Here is a 14,997-nt window from a genome sequence, read left to right on the forward strand (position 1 = left end):
TCCTGTGGATTTTGTATTTATACTTTGGAGGAGGTTGTACTTTAAAGTTTTACCTTCTTCCTTTTAGGCTTGTGACACAATACTGTTCTAATTACTACTTTTCTATGATTATCAAAGTTATAATTTTAAGTATCCCTTGAGAAAAATTAAGAAAGCAATATAGAAGGATTAAGACTCAAAATTTCTTCTTAAAAATCTTTCTTTCTTTACATCAGACTTATGTTTAGGCTGTAAAAAAATAGCAAATTGCGTCAGACATAAGTGTGTCTTCATGTATACTGTCTTTCTTTCTGCCTTTTATAAAAACCAGAAGCAAAGCAGCATGACAGGAGTTTGAGTCCCGTAAGCTAAAGATTTTGTGGTATCTGTGTGTGTGTTTTGCAGCCGGTGTCTGTGGTGGCTCCAACGGCCGTTACGGAAGCAGCAGCACAGCCCCAGAAGGATGGTGAGAATCAGCCTTCTTCCTCCTATATTACCACTTCCAGACCTCCCTATAATTGATTATATTGACTAAATAGTCAATATAGTCAAGAAAGACACATTCTTGAGAATGTAAGTGTATTTGAGATTATTTTAAAGAACACTTTTATTTATTTCGTGACCAAGGAGCATTGATACTAATATCGAGAACAGGTGGTATTAGCAAATTAATGAATCGTTTACATTGTTATTTTTGGGGGGTGAGGGGACATGCAAGGGATAATGATAGTTTCCTAGCATAACACCCTTTGATTCTTGGTAAGATAGATAAGGAAATTCAAGCATATTTATAAAAATTAATTTACTAGTGACCTCTTGCATTCTGTGACACTGGCTATATATAGAGAGAGATAAGCTTGAATAGCATAGATAGTAGAAATACAAATGTAAGATTTCAGTTCATCAGTTTAAACATTATTTTTATCTATTTCTGATGTCTTTAGAATTCCATGTCCATAAATATAATCTCTTTAGAGAGGCATATTTCGAACTTAATTTTGTAAAAATTATTCATACCAACAGCTTAAATATTTTATTGAAACTTTTGTCACCATGTGCTTAGTCATAAGTTCATATCAGCTACTACTGTTCTAAAGTTTTGTTGTGAATCTCGTCACCACATCATCAGTCCCACAGAACCTAGGAATTTTCAAGTTTCTATTTTTGGTCACCTTTTCCTTCAGAATCATTTGTATTCAAAAGTTAAAATTATTAAATATGAGCTATACTATATTTACGTGATTTTGTATAGCACATGCTTAATATTAATTTTCCCTTTTTACAGTATATCCATTCTCCTCAGCACCACCTGACATAAATCTACTTCCCTGTATACCTATTAATAAGATTGCCTGAATGCTCTTACTACTTCTTGTCTTCCTTCCTTAAGTGCTAAATTTCACTTAAAACCTCTCTAAATTAGGTTATTTTCAAGGCAACTACATTCTGAATTGGCTCTCTTATTTTAAGAGAAGTAACTTAAAAATCAGTGGAACAGACTAGAAAGTCTAGAAATTGACAAACTAAAAGGGAATGTAGAATATGAAAAAGGCCTTTCAAATTAGTGAGAGAAAGGATATTTCAGTAAATGGTTTGGACAACTGGACAGCCATCTGGGAAAAAAGCAAAGATAGATTGCTAGCCTAGACCAAAATAAATTCCAAATGGATCAAAGATGAAATGTGACATCATAAAATAGTACTGTGAGGAGATATAAAAGGAATATTTTGCGTTTTTTTAACTGTTTAGAGCAGGATCGATGAACTTTTTCTGTAAAAGGCAAGAAAGTAAATAATTTAGGCTTTACTGGCCGTATTGTCTCTGTTGCAACTACTCAAATCTCCTGTTGTAGCCCAAAAGCAATAAATAATACGTAAATGAGTGAGTTTGGCTGTTTTTCAATAAAATTTACCTACAAAGACAAGTAGTGGGCTGAATTTGGTCCATGGATCATAGTTTGCTGATCCTTGATATATAGAAAGGTGTTAGTATGTTTAATACCCTACCTAGAAGCAGTAATAAATCTGAAATTTTCTTCATGGGGAAAAAAAAATGCCATTTGGTCCAAAGGTAAATGAAAAGCTGGGAAATGTGTGTGTGTGTTCATATCACAAAAAGGACTCGTTTTGCTAATATAAAGAGTTCTAGAGCCAGCCCTCATGGCCTAGTGGTTCAAGTTCAGCATGCTCTGCTTTGGCAGCCTGGCTTTGGTTCCTGGGTACAGAACCACACCACCCATCTGTCACTTGCCATGCTGTAGAGGTGGCTCACATCAGAGAACTAGAAGGACTTACAACTAGGATATACAGCCATGTACTGGGGCTTTGGGGAGTGGGGAAAAAAGAAAGAACGATTGGCAACAGATGTTAACTCACGGGAAAACTTTCCCTGCAGAAAAAAAAAAGAAGAGTTCTATAAATTCAACATGGACCAAAAAATAATCAAAAGACAGAGAAAAAAGAAATTTAGGCATAAAAATATTTAAGTTCCTTCAAGATAACAGAAATGCAAAGTAAAACTAGAAGTGCTTTCATTTCTTACCTCTAATTGGTAAACTCAGAAGTTTAACAGCCACCAGTGCCTTGGTATAGCCTCTTTGAAGATCAGTTTAGTAAAGTCTATCAAAGTTGTTTTTTTTTTTCTTCTCCCCAAAGCCCCCCAGTACATAGTTGTAGATTCTAATTGTAGGTCCTTCTGGCTCTGCTATGTGGGACGCTGCCTCAGCGTGGCTTGATGAGTGGTGCTAGGTCCACATCTAGGATCTGAACCAGTGAAACCCCAGGCCGCTGAAGCTGAACGCGGAAACTTAACCACTTGGCCACAGGGCCAGCCCCTGTCAAAGTTGTAAATGGAAATGATTCAGCATTTCCATTCTTAGGTATTTATTCCACAGATCTATAAAAAAATTTATTAGTGCACGTTTATAATAGCAAGAAGTTCTGAATAACTTAAATGTCCATCAGAAGCGCAGTTAAAATATGGGACATAAAGAGGGCTGGCCCCTTGGCTGAGTGGTTAAGTTCGCGCGCTCCGCTGCAGGCGGGCCCAGTGTTTCGTTGGTTCGAATCCTGGGCGTGGACATGGCACTGCTCATCAAACCACGCTGAGGCAGCATCCCACATACCACAACTAGAAGGACCTACAACGAAGAATATACAACTATGTACCGGAGGTCTTTGGGGAGAAAAAGGAAAAGAAAATCTTCAAAAAAAAAAAAATATGGGACATAAAAAAAGTATACATATATGTGATGTATACATACAGTACAATACTATGCAGTCATTAAAAAGAGTGAGACATTGTTATGAAATTATCTCTGTTATATCATTAAGTGAAAATATCAAAATCAGTATTCTACTCATTGTATAAAATAAAGAAATTCTGGTATGTATCTACATTTCTCTAAAAAGAAACTCGAACAAGTGATTGTCCCTAGAAAATAGGACCTAGATGGCTTTCAAGTTGCTCAAAACTACTTATCAATGCTTCTGACACCTGTATTGTCCTGTTCTGGGATTTTGCCCAAGTGCCTTAACCAGTTGCCATAGCCGATTTTCATTTAAAAATGGGTCTTTAATATCCTAGTATCCTATAATATCCTAACATCCTATCTTTAATATCCTTTTAAAATTTCATTGTTCACTTCATTTATTTATATCTTTGAGTTAAAGAATGAATAATTGAGTTTTTACTGCTTGTTATCCTTAGTTTTTATAGTATCCGTTAATGTTGTAGTTAAACTGTGAAGCTGCTTTGCTTAATGTAACTTTTATTCCCTCAAGCAATAACATATCCTTTGTACATGTGTACAAGGACAGGTAGAAGGTTAATGATGTATTTTCAGACTTTGACAGTTTTTCACAAACAATGTAATCTTTCATACTAAAGGTGTCTAGTAGGAGAGCAAACAATAACTGTTTCCCCTTGTTGGACAAAGCCTAAGGAGAAAGGAGGATAAGGAGATTTTCCTTGCCTCTAAAAAGTTTCCTCATCTGTTAAGTAGTTTCATTTTGCTGTATTTCTGGCCAAAGGGAAAAGAAGTTAACGAAAAAGAGGTGCCGTTTAAGTTCTTTTCCTTCTCCATGTATTTGTTTCAGTTTCTCAAGTCACAGAAGGTCCCGTCCTAGCAACTACTTCAGGAACTGGTGTTTTTAAGATGGGGCGATTTCAGGTAAGACAATCACTTCTTGCCTTGATTGCCTCTTTGGAGGGAGTATGTATATAATAAAATGCTTACCTACCTTTTGGGACATGGGGCAGATAGTCATGCTATCTGCCCTTCCTCCAACCCCCCCAGGATTACTCTTTTGGGATATATTTCCTTCCATTCCATTCCTCAGATAAACATGTGTATATCTAAAATTGACCCTGCTTCTCCTCTGAATGTGTTTTGTGGCTTTTTCCCCATCTAGTAGCTGCTTTCCCTAACCATTCTCTTATTGTTAGTCACTAGGTTGTTTCTTACTTTTCCAGCATAATAAGTAAAGTAACACTTAACATCTTTGTATATAAAAACATTTTCCCCTTTGTAAGATGATTTTCTTGGGATTAATTTCTGAAGTGAAAATACTGAGTCAGCATCGAGTGATACTATATTCCCTTTATTTTCCCAGCTGGCCCAACAATTGCACATTTTCTGGCTTTTAGTACATAGTGCCAAACAAGCTTTGAAAAATCGTTTTTTCTTTTTTTTTTTTTTTTTTTTTTTTACTGCTTTCACAATGACTTTCTGATTATTCTTGTGATAGCACTTGGAGTTGGGGATAGTAGGTGATATTTTTCTCATTTGTAAACTGAGGTTCTGAGAGTTGATAGCTGGGCTGAGTTTGTAGTTAAAATACATGGACAAACTAGGACAAGGATCTGGATCCTCCTTTTAGTAGCAGTTAGTTGTGTTGATTCTTGAAGCTTAACTGGCATTTAACATTTATTGGATTTCATCTTTGTAGTTTTTCTTATTTGTAAGCAACCTTCAAGATTCCATGACCTGTTGATTTCTGTGTTTTCACAGTCAAAGATGGAGGGACTATGAAACAAATAATCAGCCTACTCACTGACTGGGAAATAAAGTGATTCAGTTTTTTTATGGTCTATTTTAAAAACTGAGCATTGGAGACTTTGTTTTTTAATCTCACTTTGGTCTCTTCCCATCAGGTTTCAGTAGCAATGGATGATGCCCAGAAAGAGGGTCAAAGTAAGTCAGAAGATGCAAAGTCTGTTCATTTTGAATCCAGCACTTCAGAGTCCTCAGTGCTATCAAGTAGTAGTCCAGAGAGTACCCTGGTGAAGCCAGAGCCTAATAGCGTAACCATTCATGGCATCTCTTCAGATGTGCCAGATAGTGCCCACAAAACTCCTCTCTCAGCAGCAAAGTCAGAAACTGGGCAGTCTACCAAGGTTGGACGTTTTCAGGTGACAACTACAGCAAACAAAGTAGGTCGTTTCTCTGTATCAAGAACTGAAGACAAGATCGCTGAAGCAAAGAAAGAAGGACCAATGGCGTCTCCTCCTTTTATGGATTTGGAACAAGCTACTCTTCCTGCTGTGATACCAAAGAAAGAAAAGCCTGAACTGTCAGAGCCTTCACATCTTAACGGGCCATCTTCTGACCTGGAGGCTGCCTTCCTAAGTAGGGATGTGGATGATGGTTCAGGTAGTCCACACTCCCCCCATCAGCTGAGCTCAAAGAGTCTTCCTGTCCAAAATCTAAGTCAAAGCCTTAGTAATTCATTCAACTCCTCTTACATGAGTAGTGACAATGAGTCAGATATTGAAGATGAAGACTTAAAGTTAGAGCTGCGGCGACTACGAGAAAAGTACGTATATTTTCTCCTGTGAGAGAATAATGGCACGATCCTATTAAGAGCTAGCTCCTGATGCCTAGATTAGTATTCTTTTCACTGCAATATGCTTATGTTTTGTTTCTTTTAAAGAGAGGGTGATACGCAAAAACTAGTTATCTGAATGTAGTTCTCACTGAGTCTCTTGTGCTCATAAGAACCCATAGCATCTCTAGTTATGGAACTCTTTCAGCACCCATGTATTATGGTTACTATATTATTGTTTTTATTAATAGCACTTTTTATCATTATTAACCTAACCTTAGTTGTTTACTAGTCTACCAAATGAATCTGGTAATGGCACTGAAATGTAGATGATGTTGGCGGGTTTTTTGGTCATATTTGACAAACTGGATCAGAGTAGCAAATCCTGGACTCCTGCATATAGCCTCTAAAATCAGGAAATCTTTTTCTCGTAACACATCAGCAACCATTTGTTGTTGGCTAGGAGCTTGTTAGAATTTGGCTTACGTAATGAAGGCCAGCAAGATAAGTTGACAAACTAGAATCTCAAGATTAAATATGTTTGGGGAAAAGATTCATGAGTAAGTAAATACTTGAATTGGAGGTTAAAGAATATGTTGTTAATTCTTGTTTAAACAAAGGTGATTATAATATTTTTGAGTTATGTTTGGTTATCTTTCATAGACATCTTAAAGAGATTCAAGACCTGCAGAGTCGCCAGAAGCATGAAATTGAATCTTTGTATACCAAACTGGGCAAGGTTCCCCCTGCTGTCATTATTCCTCCAGCTGCCCCCCTTTCAGGGAGAAGAAGGCGACCCACTAAGAGCAAAGGCAGCAAATCTAGTCGCAGCAGTTCCTTGGGAAATAAAAGCCCCCAGCTTTCAGGTAAAAAGCCCTGGACCAGGTCAGCCATGGCTGTCCCATCTTTTGTTTCTGTCTCCATTTGTATATAACCTATTGAACATGTGCTGTTTTTGTTAAATGTCAAAGGAGTTTGAATGTCTTAATATTCTTACTTCCTACTCCCCATGTTTATAGTACCTCTTTTTGCGTGTATGGAAGTAGAATGTGTTAGTGCAATGGCTTATTCCATTGTAACTCATATTGCTATCTACTGGTAGTCTTCATTTATAGCTGTTCTTAAGGATAAAACATGTAGCTTTGCGTGGTAACTCATATAACTCACACCTCACCGAAGTCTTGAGCAGCTGGAAGAAAATAACATTGTTCTCTATTTAGTAAAACTTCAGGTAAATGCCTCGTTTTTGTGAATGAATTGGTCATAATTGCAACTGGGATGAATGTAAATTTCATATAGCTATTTGGGTATGTCTTAAGTGGTAATTTCCTTGATTAAAGTTTTTATTTCATTTATGTGTATTGAAATAAAAAACTTGCTAGTGGTTGTAATCAGAAAAATAGTTAAATCATAATCACTTGTAATAAATGATTGTTTGTCTTAATTGTGATAGATTTTACATTTTGGTGAAATTATGGTAATGTTAACAGATAATTAGTGGAAAAGTGAAAAGGACTGAAATAAGTTTATACCTCATATTTGCCCTCCAGGTCTAATATTAACATGTTGGAGAGTAGTTGCAAACTTCATAGCAGCTTTCCATCTCCCAGAAGTTTTCAGAGACCCAAACCTTTTCTCTAGCACATTGATCTCTAATCTCTAGCACATCAATTCATTAGTAGAGATGTGATTACAAGAGATATCAGCTAATTTAGCTTCTGTTCCCAATTTTGGCATAACTTTCGTTTTTGCTGGGAAAGATTTGCTCTGAGCTGACATCGGTTGCCTATCTTCCTCCCTATTTTTTTCCTCCCCAAAGCCCCAATACATAGTTGTATATTTTAGTTGTAAGCCCTTCTGGTTCTTCTATGTGAGCCACCACTCCAGCATTGCTGCTGAAAGACGAGTGGTATGGCTCCATGCCTGGGAACCAAACCCGGGCCACTGAAGCAGAGCATGCCCAACTTTAACTGCTAGACCATCAGGGCTGGCTCTTGACGTACTTTTTGAATGGACTTCTGTTCCACTAGTTACTAGGGAACAGAGAAGTCAGTCAATTTCAAGACACTTGACTAGTTATTGAAAGCCACCTTCCAAGAACAATTTTAAATATGCATTGCTCTGTAGTCACCTGCGTCACTTTTTGAAACTTCTTATTACTTGATTTGACATATGCATACAAGAAAGACTAAGCAGAGACTGCCTACCAAACCTATTTCTATCATGATCCAACTCAGTGTTTTATAATAGGGTACAAAAAGCCATCATGGAATTAGAAAATGGAATTCTCTCGTATCCACTACGTGTTCTAGTCTCCCTGCTCAACTCAGACTTGTGAACCATCTCAGTTATCTAAAGCTAAAAACCTTTTGGGATAGTTTCCTATAGCCCTGATTCTCATGTCATTCCTCACTTCCCCTCCTGTTAGTGAGCCTTTTATTCTTTCATCAGTTACAGCTTTTGACCCACTATTAGTCACTCAGTGGGACAAATTGGAGGAATAAGAGCAGTGCCTATAAAGTGCATTGGGAAAGCTGTACACGTTTCCTCATGCCATTTTATCTTTTGGCAGGTAACCTGTCTGGTCAGAGTTCAGCCTCAGTCTTGCACCCCCAGCAGACCCTCCACCCTCCTGGCCACATGCCAGAGAGTGGGCAGAATCAGCTGTTACAGCCCCTTAAGCCATCTCCCTCCAGTGACAACCTCTATTCAGCCTTCACCAGTGATGGTGCCATTTCAGTACCAAGCCTTTCTGCTCCAGGTCAAGGTAAGAGATGAAAGCAACCATCATCTTCCAAAACATTAAAATGGAGATATTGCCATATCTGGGACAAAAGGCTGATGAGTAACCTGTTGTTAAGGTGGGTTAGAAGACCAGCTGACCAGAACACAGCCTGTGTATTGTACATTTAGGGATCTTTGGTTCGAAAGGGGAAGTTGGGTGATGATTAGGTTAGGTGGACTTGTTGCTCCCATCAAGTGAAATAGCTTTTTTCAAGGGATTACAGCAACAAATTACATCTGCGGCCTATATGAGGACTTGACCAATTGAATGATTCATTTGGTATTTGGAACTTATATTTTAATACTAGACTGGAGATTCCCTGGACCAAATGTGTCTGGAAGCTAATGCATTTGCTTAGCCACTGTAGACTTTTTCAACTTCTAAGTATGAGAGTAGCATACTGAGATGAATAGCCCTGCAATTCAAATTTTATCCATAGTATACTTAATATAGTTTTGTTTATTAATGATCACTCAAAACATTCCTATAGAGGAAAGAGCTTCTAGTAACATTAGAACAAGAATTGAAAGGAGTTGGGTGTCTGAGTGGAAAAGATTGAAAAAAAATATAACTAGCATAGGTGCTTTTGCCACAATATCACAGAAATTAAAGATCAGATTGTCTCTTCACAAGATGAATGTACTTGTTGGTAGGAGCTCAAACTAGCCAGCATTATTCCCACTGGGAAAGCTTCAGCATCTCGCAGATAGAGGGAATGGAGGCCTAGTGTCTCCTGCCCTGCATATCTGACCTCTCCCTGGAGGCTCGTTCTTCTGTGTGCCGTCTTAGCGCATCTCACCACTCCAGCCTCCAGTTTCTAACATCCTGCAGTTGTGTTCTGTCTCTTCTCTCTCTGTTCTTCCCTGTTTTTCCCCTCTCACAGGCTGTGCGAAGTTTAACTGTGCATCTGAGCAGGTGACATTCAAACCTGGTGGCAGGAGGACCCGATTTCTGAGTACGCCCTGCTTGGCTCTTTGTGTGTAACACCTTTACTCCTTCCTCGTCCTTGTTTTTCTGCTGCTTGGATTTGATGTATCATGCAGTCCATTTTCATTTGTCTCTTTGTAAAATCATCTAGTCAGTGGCTTGGCTGAACTACTGTTACCCTCAGAAGTTTGGGTCGCTTTGTTAATTATGTTAAAATATATAGAAATAATAATAGGTTTCTATAAACTTCAAAATAACTTCCTGGTAGAATTGCTTCTTCGTAGATCTGTGACAGAGGGTAGATATGGTATCAAGGCTATATAGACTGCTGGGTCATTGCAGATAATGAAGACTGAGCTCCACAGTCTTATTCAGTACTACCCCTTGTTCTGGCATTAGAAGAGACAGCATCTTGACCACTGATGCCTTTAGATCTTGGCATCAGGTAAAAGTTAAACCCTATTTTTCTTTTTTTTTTTTTTCCAGAGTAGGTTGAAATCTTTTTCTCTCCTCAATTAAGCCTAACCATCTAGTAGTTGAAAAGATGGTAGAATCTCTTCACTGGATCCTTTCACCAGCACTACCCTGTAACTCCACAAAATGAGTAGTTCAGAAAGGGTTTCAGTGTGGTTATTCTGATAAAGCATTTATTCTATTAAAGACCACAGCCCAGCACCCGCAAGTGAAAATGGTCTTTTAACATGATTGCTGAGATTTCTCAGCTTTCTTCTTAAAAACACCGCTCAATAGCAAGTCACCCAACCTCTCCAGCCCATCTTCCCCATATGTGAAACGAAGATGACATCTAACTCTTAGGGTTGTTGTACAAATCAAATTGGATCATGTACACAAAAGCAGGTAGCACTTGAGAAACACACATCATTTCCCTCTGATTAGCCAGTGCTTACCTGGCACATAGTAGGTATTCAGTAAATGTACGTTCAAATAAAAATTTTAAAAACGAAAATAAGGCTCAAGTAGAAAACCTTTGTTAGTTTGGATAAAGATCTTCTCTGTTAAGGCCTCAAACTTCTGATGTGGTTATTAAAGTGCTTTAAAAATGCATGTGCTAAGACCGTCACTGTTTCTGAGTGTAGTTCAGAGGTCCTTGGGCCTCACATGTCACCGGTCCACGGCTGTTTAACAAAGAATAAGGTGGAAGGCATTACCCAATTTAGTAGTTTTCCAAGCATGTATGATTTTTGAGTACTCAGATCAATAACTTCTCTGGTTAGACTAGACTGGACCAAGCATATTAGCACCTTGACACATATATAAGCATGTAATTTATATGTCCAGCTAGAAAGATGAAAAGGCATCTTTTCATCTTTAGTAGGAGACAAGTGTTTTGAAGTAGAATGTGACATGTCAGGCCTGTGTTATTCAGCCTGAAATGTCTAAGAGGGAAGAAAGACAACTATTGCTTTTTTGTGTAGTATAATGTGACAGGTACCACTTAAAATTAATTAATTCAATAAGTTCTCATCACACTCTAAAGGTAGGTGGTATTACACTGTTGCTCAATTGAAAGTGGTTAGAAATCTTAAATCTTGTCACTTCATTTTGAGTCTAAGATGAGAGACCTTTCATCTTTTGATAGCATATCAGTATACATCGTATAAGCCTTGGTGAACAAATTGCAAGAGGCAAATGTAAAGCAAATATGGAAAGAAAACAGGTGCTTATAGGCATGGGGGTCTTAGTTTTGGATGCATTATTCTATGCTCTCAAAATAGATAATGGTTTGGAAGCACGGCTTGGCTTAATGCTTTATTTATGTTCAAAAGTTGCTCGTTTTCCACATAATTTTAAAGATTTTTTGAGATGGGAAAGGGTTAGTATGTATGTCTAGGATGTGGAAATATATTAGCCAATTTAAATTGACTTAAAATTGTAACAATGGTACTATCAGTCTACTGTGGTAGAATTGCTAATGCATTTAATTGAGTGCTTTTTAACAACCCAGCAGGAGAAACAGAAAGTGGGACAAGATCAGTGAAAGACTGCTTGGTTATTTGAAATTCAAGCAGTGAGACCTGAGAGATGGTGTTCCTCCTCCATCCCGGAATTTCGATGCAGGGCATTACTCTTTTAGATACAAACCTTGGGTATGGAAACTCAACTTCTGTCTTCCAGGTAGTACCACAGTCCCTTAGATAACCATGTTAAGGCTGACAGGCCAGTAAGATACATCCCATCGAACGACATCTATGGCAAGGGCTCCCAGGTCCTACCAATCTGTCTCCCCTCCTGCTTTTTCTTGCTGGGATTTTGTGTGCTGTTTGGAGATTCTAAATATTTTACACTGATGTTTCTTTATCTTAACACATTGCTCTCTCTTTGTGCTTCAGGGAAGATGGTGAAAAAAGTCTGTCCTTGCAACCAGCTCTGTAGTAATTATCTTTTTTTTTTCTGTTACTTTTGGTCCTTGATTGCAAAGCCTGTTATCTATGAGTTCTTTGAACCCTGAAGCCTCGTGACTCCCTGATTTCCCAACTTCCATCTGTCTAGTTTGCGCCCCTTTCTAATAGGCTCCTTAATGAGCTTAATTGCTGACCATTAGCTATCCTTCCAGATTAAGAAATGACCTCATAATAAATGCTCTCAGTGATGACCCCCTGTGAACCTAGCTGTGACGATTATAGATTGATAATGCTCGTGATCTGTGTAGAGAGATCAGGGATACCTGGCTCCTTTAGGAAGAGGAGCCATTTAGTCAGCAAATATGTACCGTTCTACCCATTGGAAAATCAGCAGTGATCAAAGCATACAAAAGTCCATACCCTCACATCATAGTGGGAGATGTCTGCTAGATCAGTGAGGAGAGAAACACTGCGTTGTAGAGTTCAGCCTCTTAAACTGGTGGCTCCTCGTGAAAATGCAGACAGTTCAACAACCCAACAGGCCACCAGAGGTCAACCAGAAAACTGCATACTTGGGATGCTAAGCAGTAAGTTATGGCCCATGATAGGTTATTGTTACCAGGATCTGGTGGCTTGGGAATGGGGATGGGGGAAATGTATTATGGGGAGAGAAAATCAAAAACAGATTTTTGGTGGTAAAGCATACAGTGCTTTTTAGAGCTTTTAAAGGTTAGTATAATCTCTGGAAAGCAAGCAGCGTTCTCAGAAATATCTGTATTACAAGTGTTGTTAAACACTTTACTACTAAAATGGACTAAATGCACTACCTGTTCTCAGAGCTTTTGTAGTCAAGTCACCTTTCCCAGGAGTTAATTTGTGGTCAGAAGGGATGTGTTTGTTTGTTTCCCTCTTCAATGGGAAAGCCTGTTTTCAGAAGCTAGAAAAGGAAGGTTAACTGTATGATTGACTCTCCCTCGTGCTATAAACGCCACTTTGAGAATGCAGTATTGTATAATATATATTCAAATGAAAAGTGAAATTTGATTATAAAGGGGCCTCACAGCATCAAAGGTGACCAGGAGGAGACTAGAGAGGTGTGACTCCCAGCATGAGCTCTTTGTGAATAAGCAGTGTTCACCTCGACTAAGCTGCTTGTATTTGGCTTTTGACCGCTCTGCTCACTTGTGATTGTTTCCGGTTTTTGTTTTGATTGTCTCACTCATCATCAAGCTCACCAAGCAGTAATCATTCAAACAGGACAACAGTCCTCATGCATGTGATACGCTTGTTCTGGATGTCATCATTATTATGACTGCCGTCCTTTTGCCTGTGCCTCCCACTCCACTACTGTCTCACTCTTGCTATTCGAGGAAGGCTGTTTCCTGTGCTTTTATAATTTTCCACTTGGGTTTCCTGTCCTCTAGGGGAACTTAACTCTTCTTTACACTGTATGTGCAACAGCAATCCCCTAGTGGCTCCAGCGGGCACTAAGAAGTGAGCTAATACACACAGTGCAGTAGTTCCATGTCTTGCCGTGGTGGTAAGAAGCATGTGACTTCGCTCACTCTGCAGCTTCACCTCAGAATTAGCTGTCATTCTAGCACAGACATGCTTGTGTGTGCCGTTCCCTGGGTGGTAGGTTATAAACTTGACTTGAGACCAGTGATGGATTATAAAGGATTTTTAAATGGCAGAGTTGCTTCAGGTGTGTTGCTGTGCTCTGGTGCTGCTTTGACCTTGAAAACAGGAAAATGTATGCATTTATTTAGTTGGCCCCCAGCCTTACTTGGATATCTTAAGTCCTACTGGCTCACAGCTTACTTTAGTAGCTTTTATTTATTCTGCAGCAAATGTGAGATCTGGTAAGAAAATGGGGGGTGAGGGGAAAAAACAAGACCGTGACTCTTCTTTCCCTCTTCCCTAAAACTTGCCTCTTCGAATAATCTTCAGTGTGCCCTCCAGCAGAGCCGAAATCAGGCAGGACACAGACTCCTTTCTTTGTCATCAAACCATAGAAATAGAATTCCTTCATCATAACCTCAAAGCTTCCTCCTGCCCTTTGCACCCCTACCTCAGCTGAATGTTCCTGTTGCTTCCACAGGAAAGTGCTTGCTCTTCTGGGAAGAGAGGGGAAAGGGGGTGAGAATCCTGGAACCAATTGAAACTGGGGTCATCTTCAGGAAAACCATGTCTTCCTGGAGTTGAAAGATTCAGGCACACCATAGAGAACCATCCTTGTGGGTAATCTTGGTTCTTTACTCATGGGAAATTGGGAGAGGTTGAAGCCTTAATTCCTCCCAGATTTATGTTTACCAATTTGTGTTTATGGGTCCAGGTGAAAAAGTTTTTGGAAAAAAGAGTGCTATTTCTCTTATTACTTCTTCCTATTAAAGAATGGCTAAAAACTGTGGCAATGTCTACATGGATTGGGAACCCCGTCTTTTCGTGGGCCAAGCACCTGTCTTTGCATTCCTTTAACCCTGCCTCAATGCTCAAGAAATCCTCTTCTTTTGCCCTGCATTCTGCAATATTCTAGAGCAACTAGGCTCGTTGACCATGCTCCACCTCCCTCATCAATGTGATGCTGGGAATAGAGTACTGGCAGTAAGTTTCAGTACTCTCAGTTACCATGTGAATGGGCTGAAAGAGGTCCCTGCCTTTTGTGCCTACCATCATCCTGAGTTGTTTAGCCTCATCTGTAGCTCCTGAAGAGAATCTGTTTTCATTACCCTGTTAGGCCAAAACATTTGGTTAAATAAAACCTTGGAACCTTCCTTTCTTGCATGGCTTCCCAGTTCATCCTCTCCCCATTCTGGCTTGCCATTCATCATCCTGTGAAGTTTTTCCTCCTCTTAAAATTATTACCCAACCTCTTTTTAATGGATTGTATTCTGTTGCTTCTTCTAACTCTAGGGACCAGCAGCACAAATACCGTGGGGGGCACGGTAAACAGCCAGGCTGCCCAAGCTCAGCCTCCTGCCATGACGTCCAGCAGGAAGGGCACATTCACAGATGACCTGCACAAGTTGGTAGATAATTGGGCCCGAGATGCCATGAATCTTTCGGGCAGGAGAGGAAGCAAAGGACACATGAATTATGAGGTGAGTCTTCCCTTTTG

General features: G+C 39.2%; 1 protein-coding gene across 15 annotated transcripts in view; it reads left to right on the forward strand.

Moving 5' to 3' along the window:
* WNK1 (WNK lysine deficient protein kinase 1) overlaps window positions 1-14,997 on the forward strand; it is a 162,623-nt gene that overhangs the window by 137,620 nt on the left and 10,006 nt on the right. For 10 of the 15 annotated variants that reach the window (XM_046656975.1, XM_046656924.1, XM_046656965.1 and 7 more), the window contains 8 exons: window positions 385-445; window positions 4,077-4,150; window positions 5,134-5,795; window positions 6,468-6,670; window positions 8,377-8,571; window positions 9,473-9,565; window positions 11,868-11,909; window positions 14,793-14,980. In XM_046656975.1, the coding sequence (XP_046512931.1) occupies window positions 385-445; window positions 4,077-4,150; window positions 5,134-5,795; window positions 6,468-6,670; window positions 8,377-8,571; window positions 9,473-9,565; window positions 11,868-11,909; window positions 14,793-14,980 (1,518 nt within the window). The remainder of the gene's footprint in view (window positions 1-384; window positions 446-4,076; window positions 4,151-5,133; window positions 5,796-6,467; window positions 6,671-8,376; window positions 8,572-9,472; window positions 9,566-11,867; window positions 11,910-14,792; window positions 14,981-14,997) is intronic. The other 5 variants (XM_046656958.1, XM_046657001.1, XM_046657026.1 and 2 more) reach the window with 2 other exon arrangements.

This window comes from Equus quagga, chromosome 1 (genome assembly GCF_021613505.1).
Source record: "Equus quagga isolate Etosha38 chromosome 1, UCLA_HA_Equagga_1.0, whole genome shotgun sequence".
Lineage (NCBI taxonomy): Eukaryota > Metazoa > Chordata > Mammalia > Perissodactyla > Equidae > Equus > Equus quagga.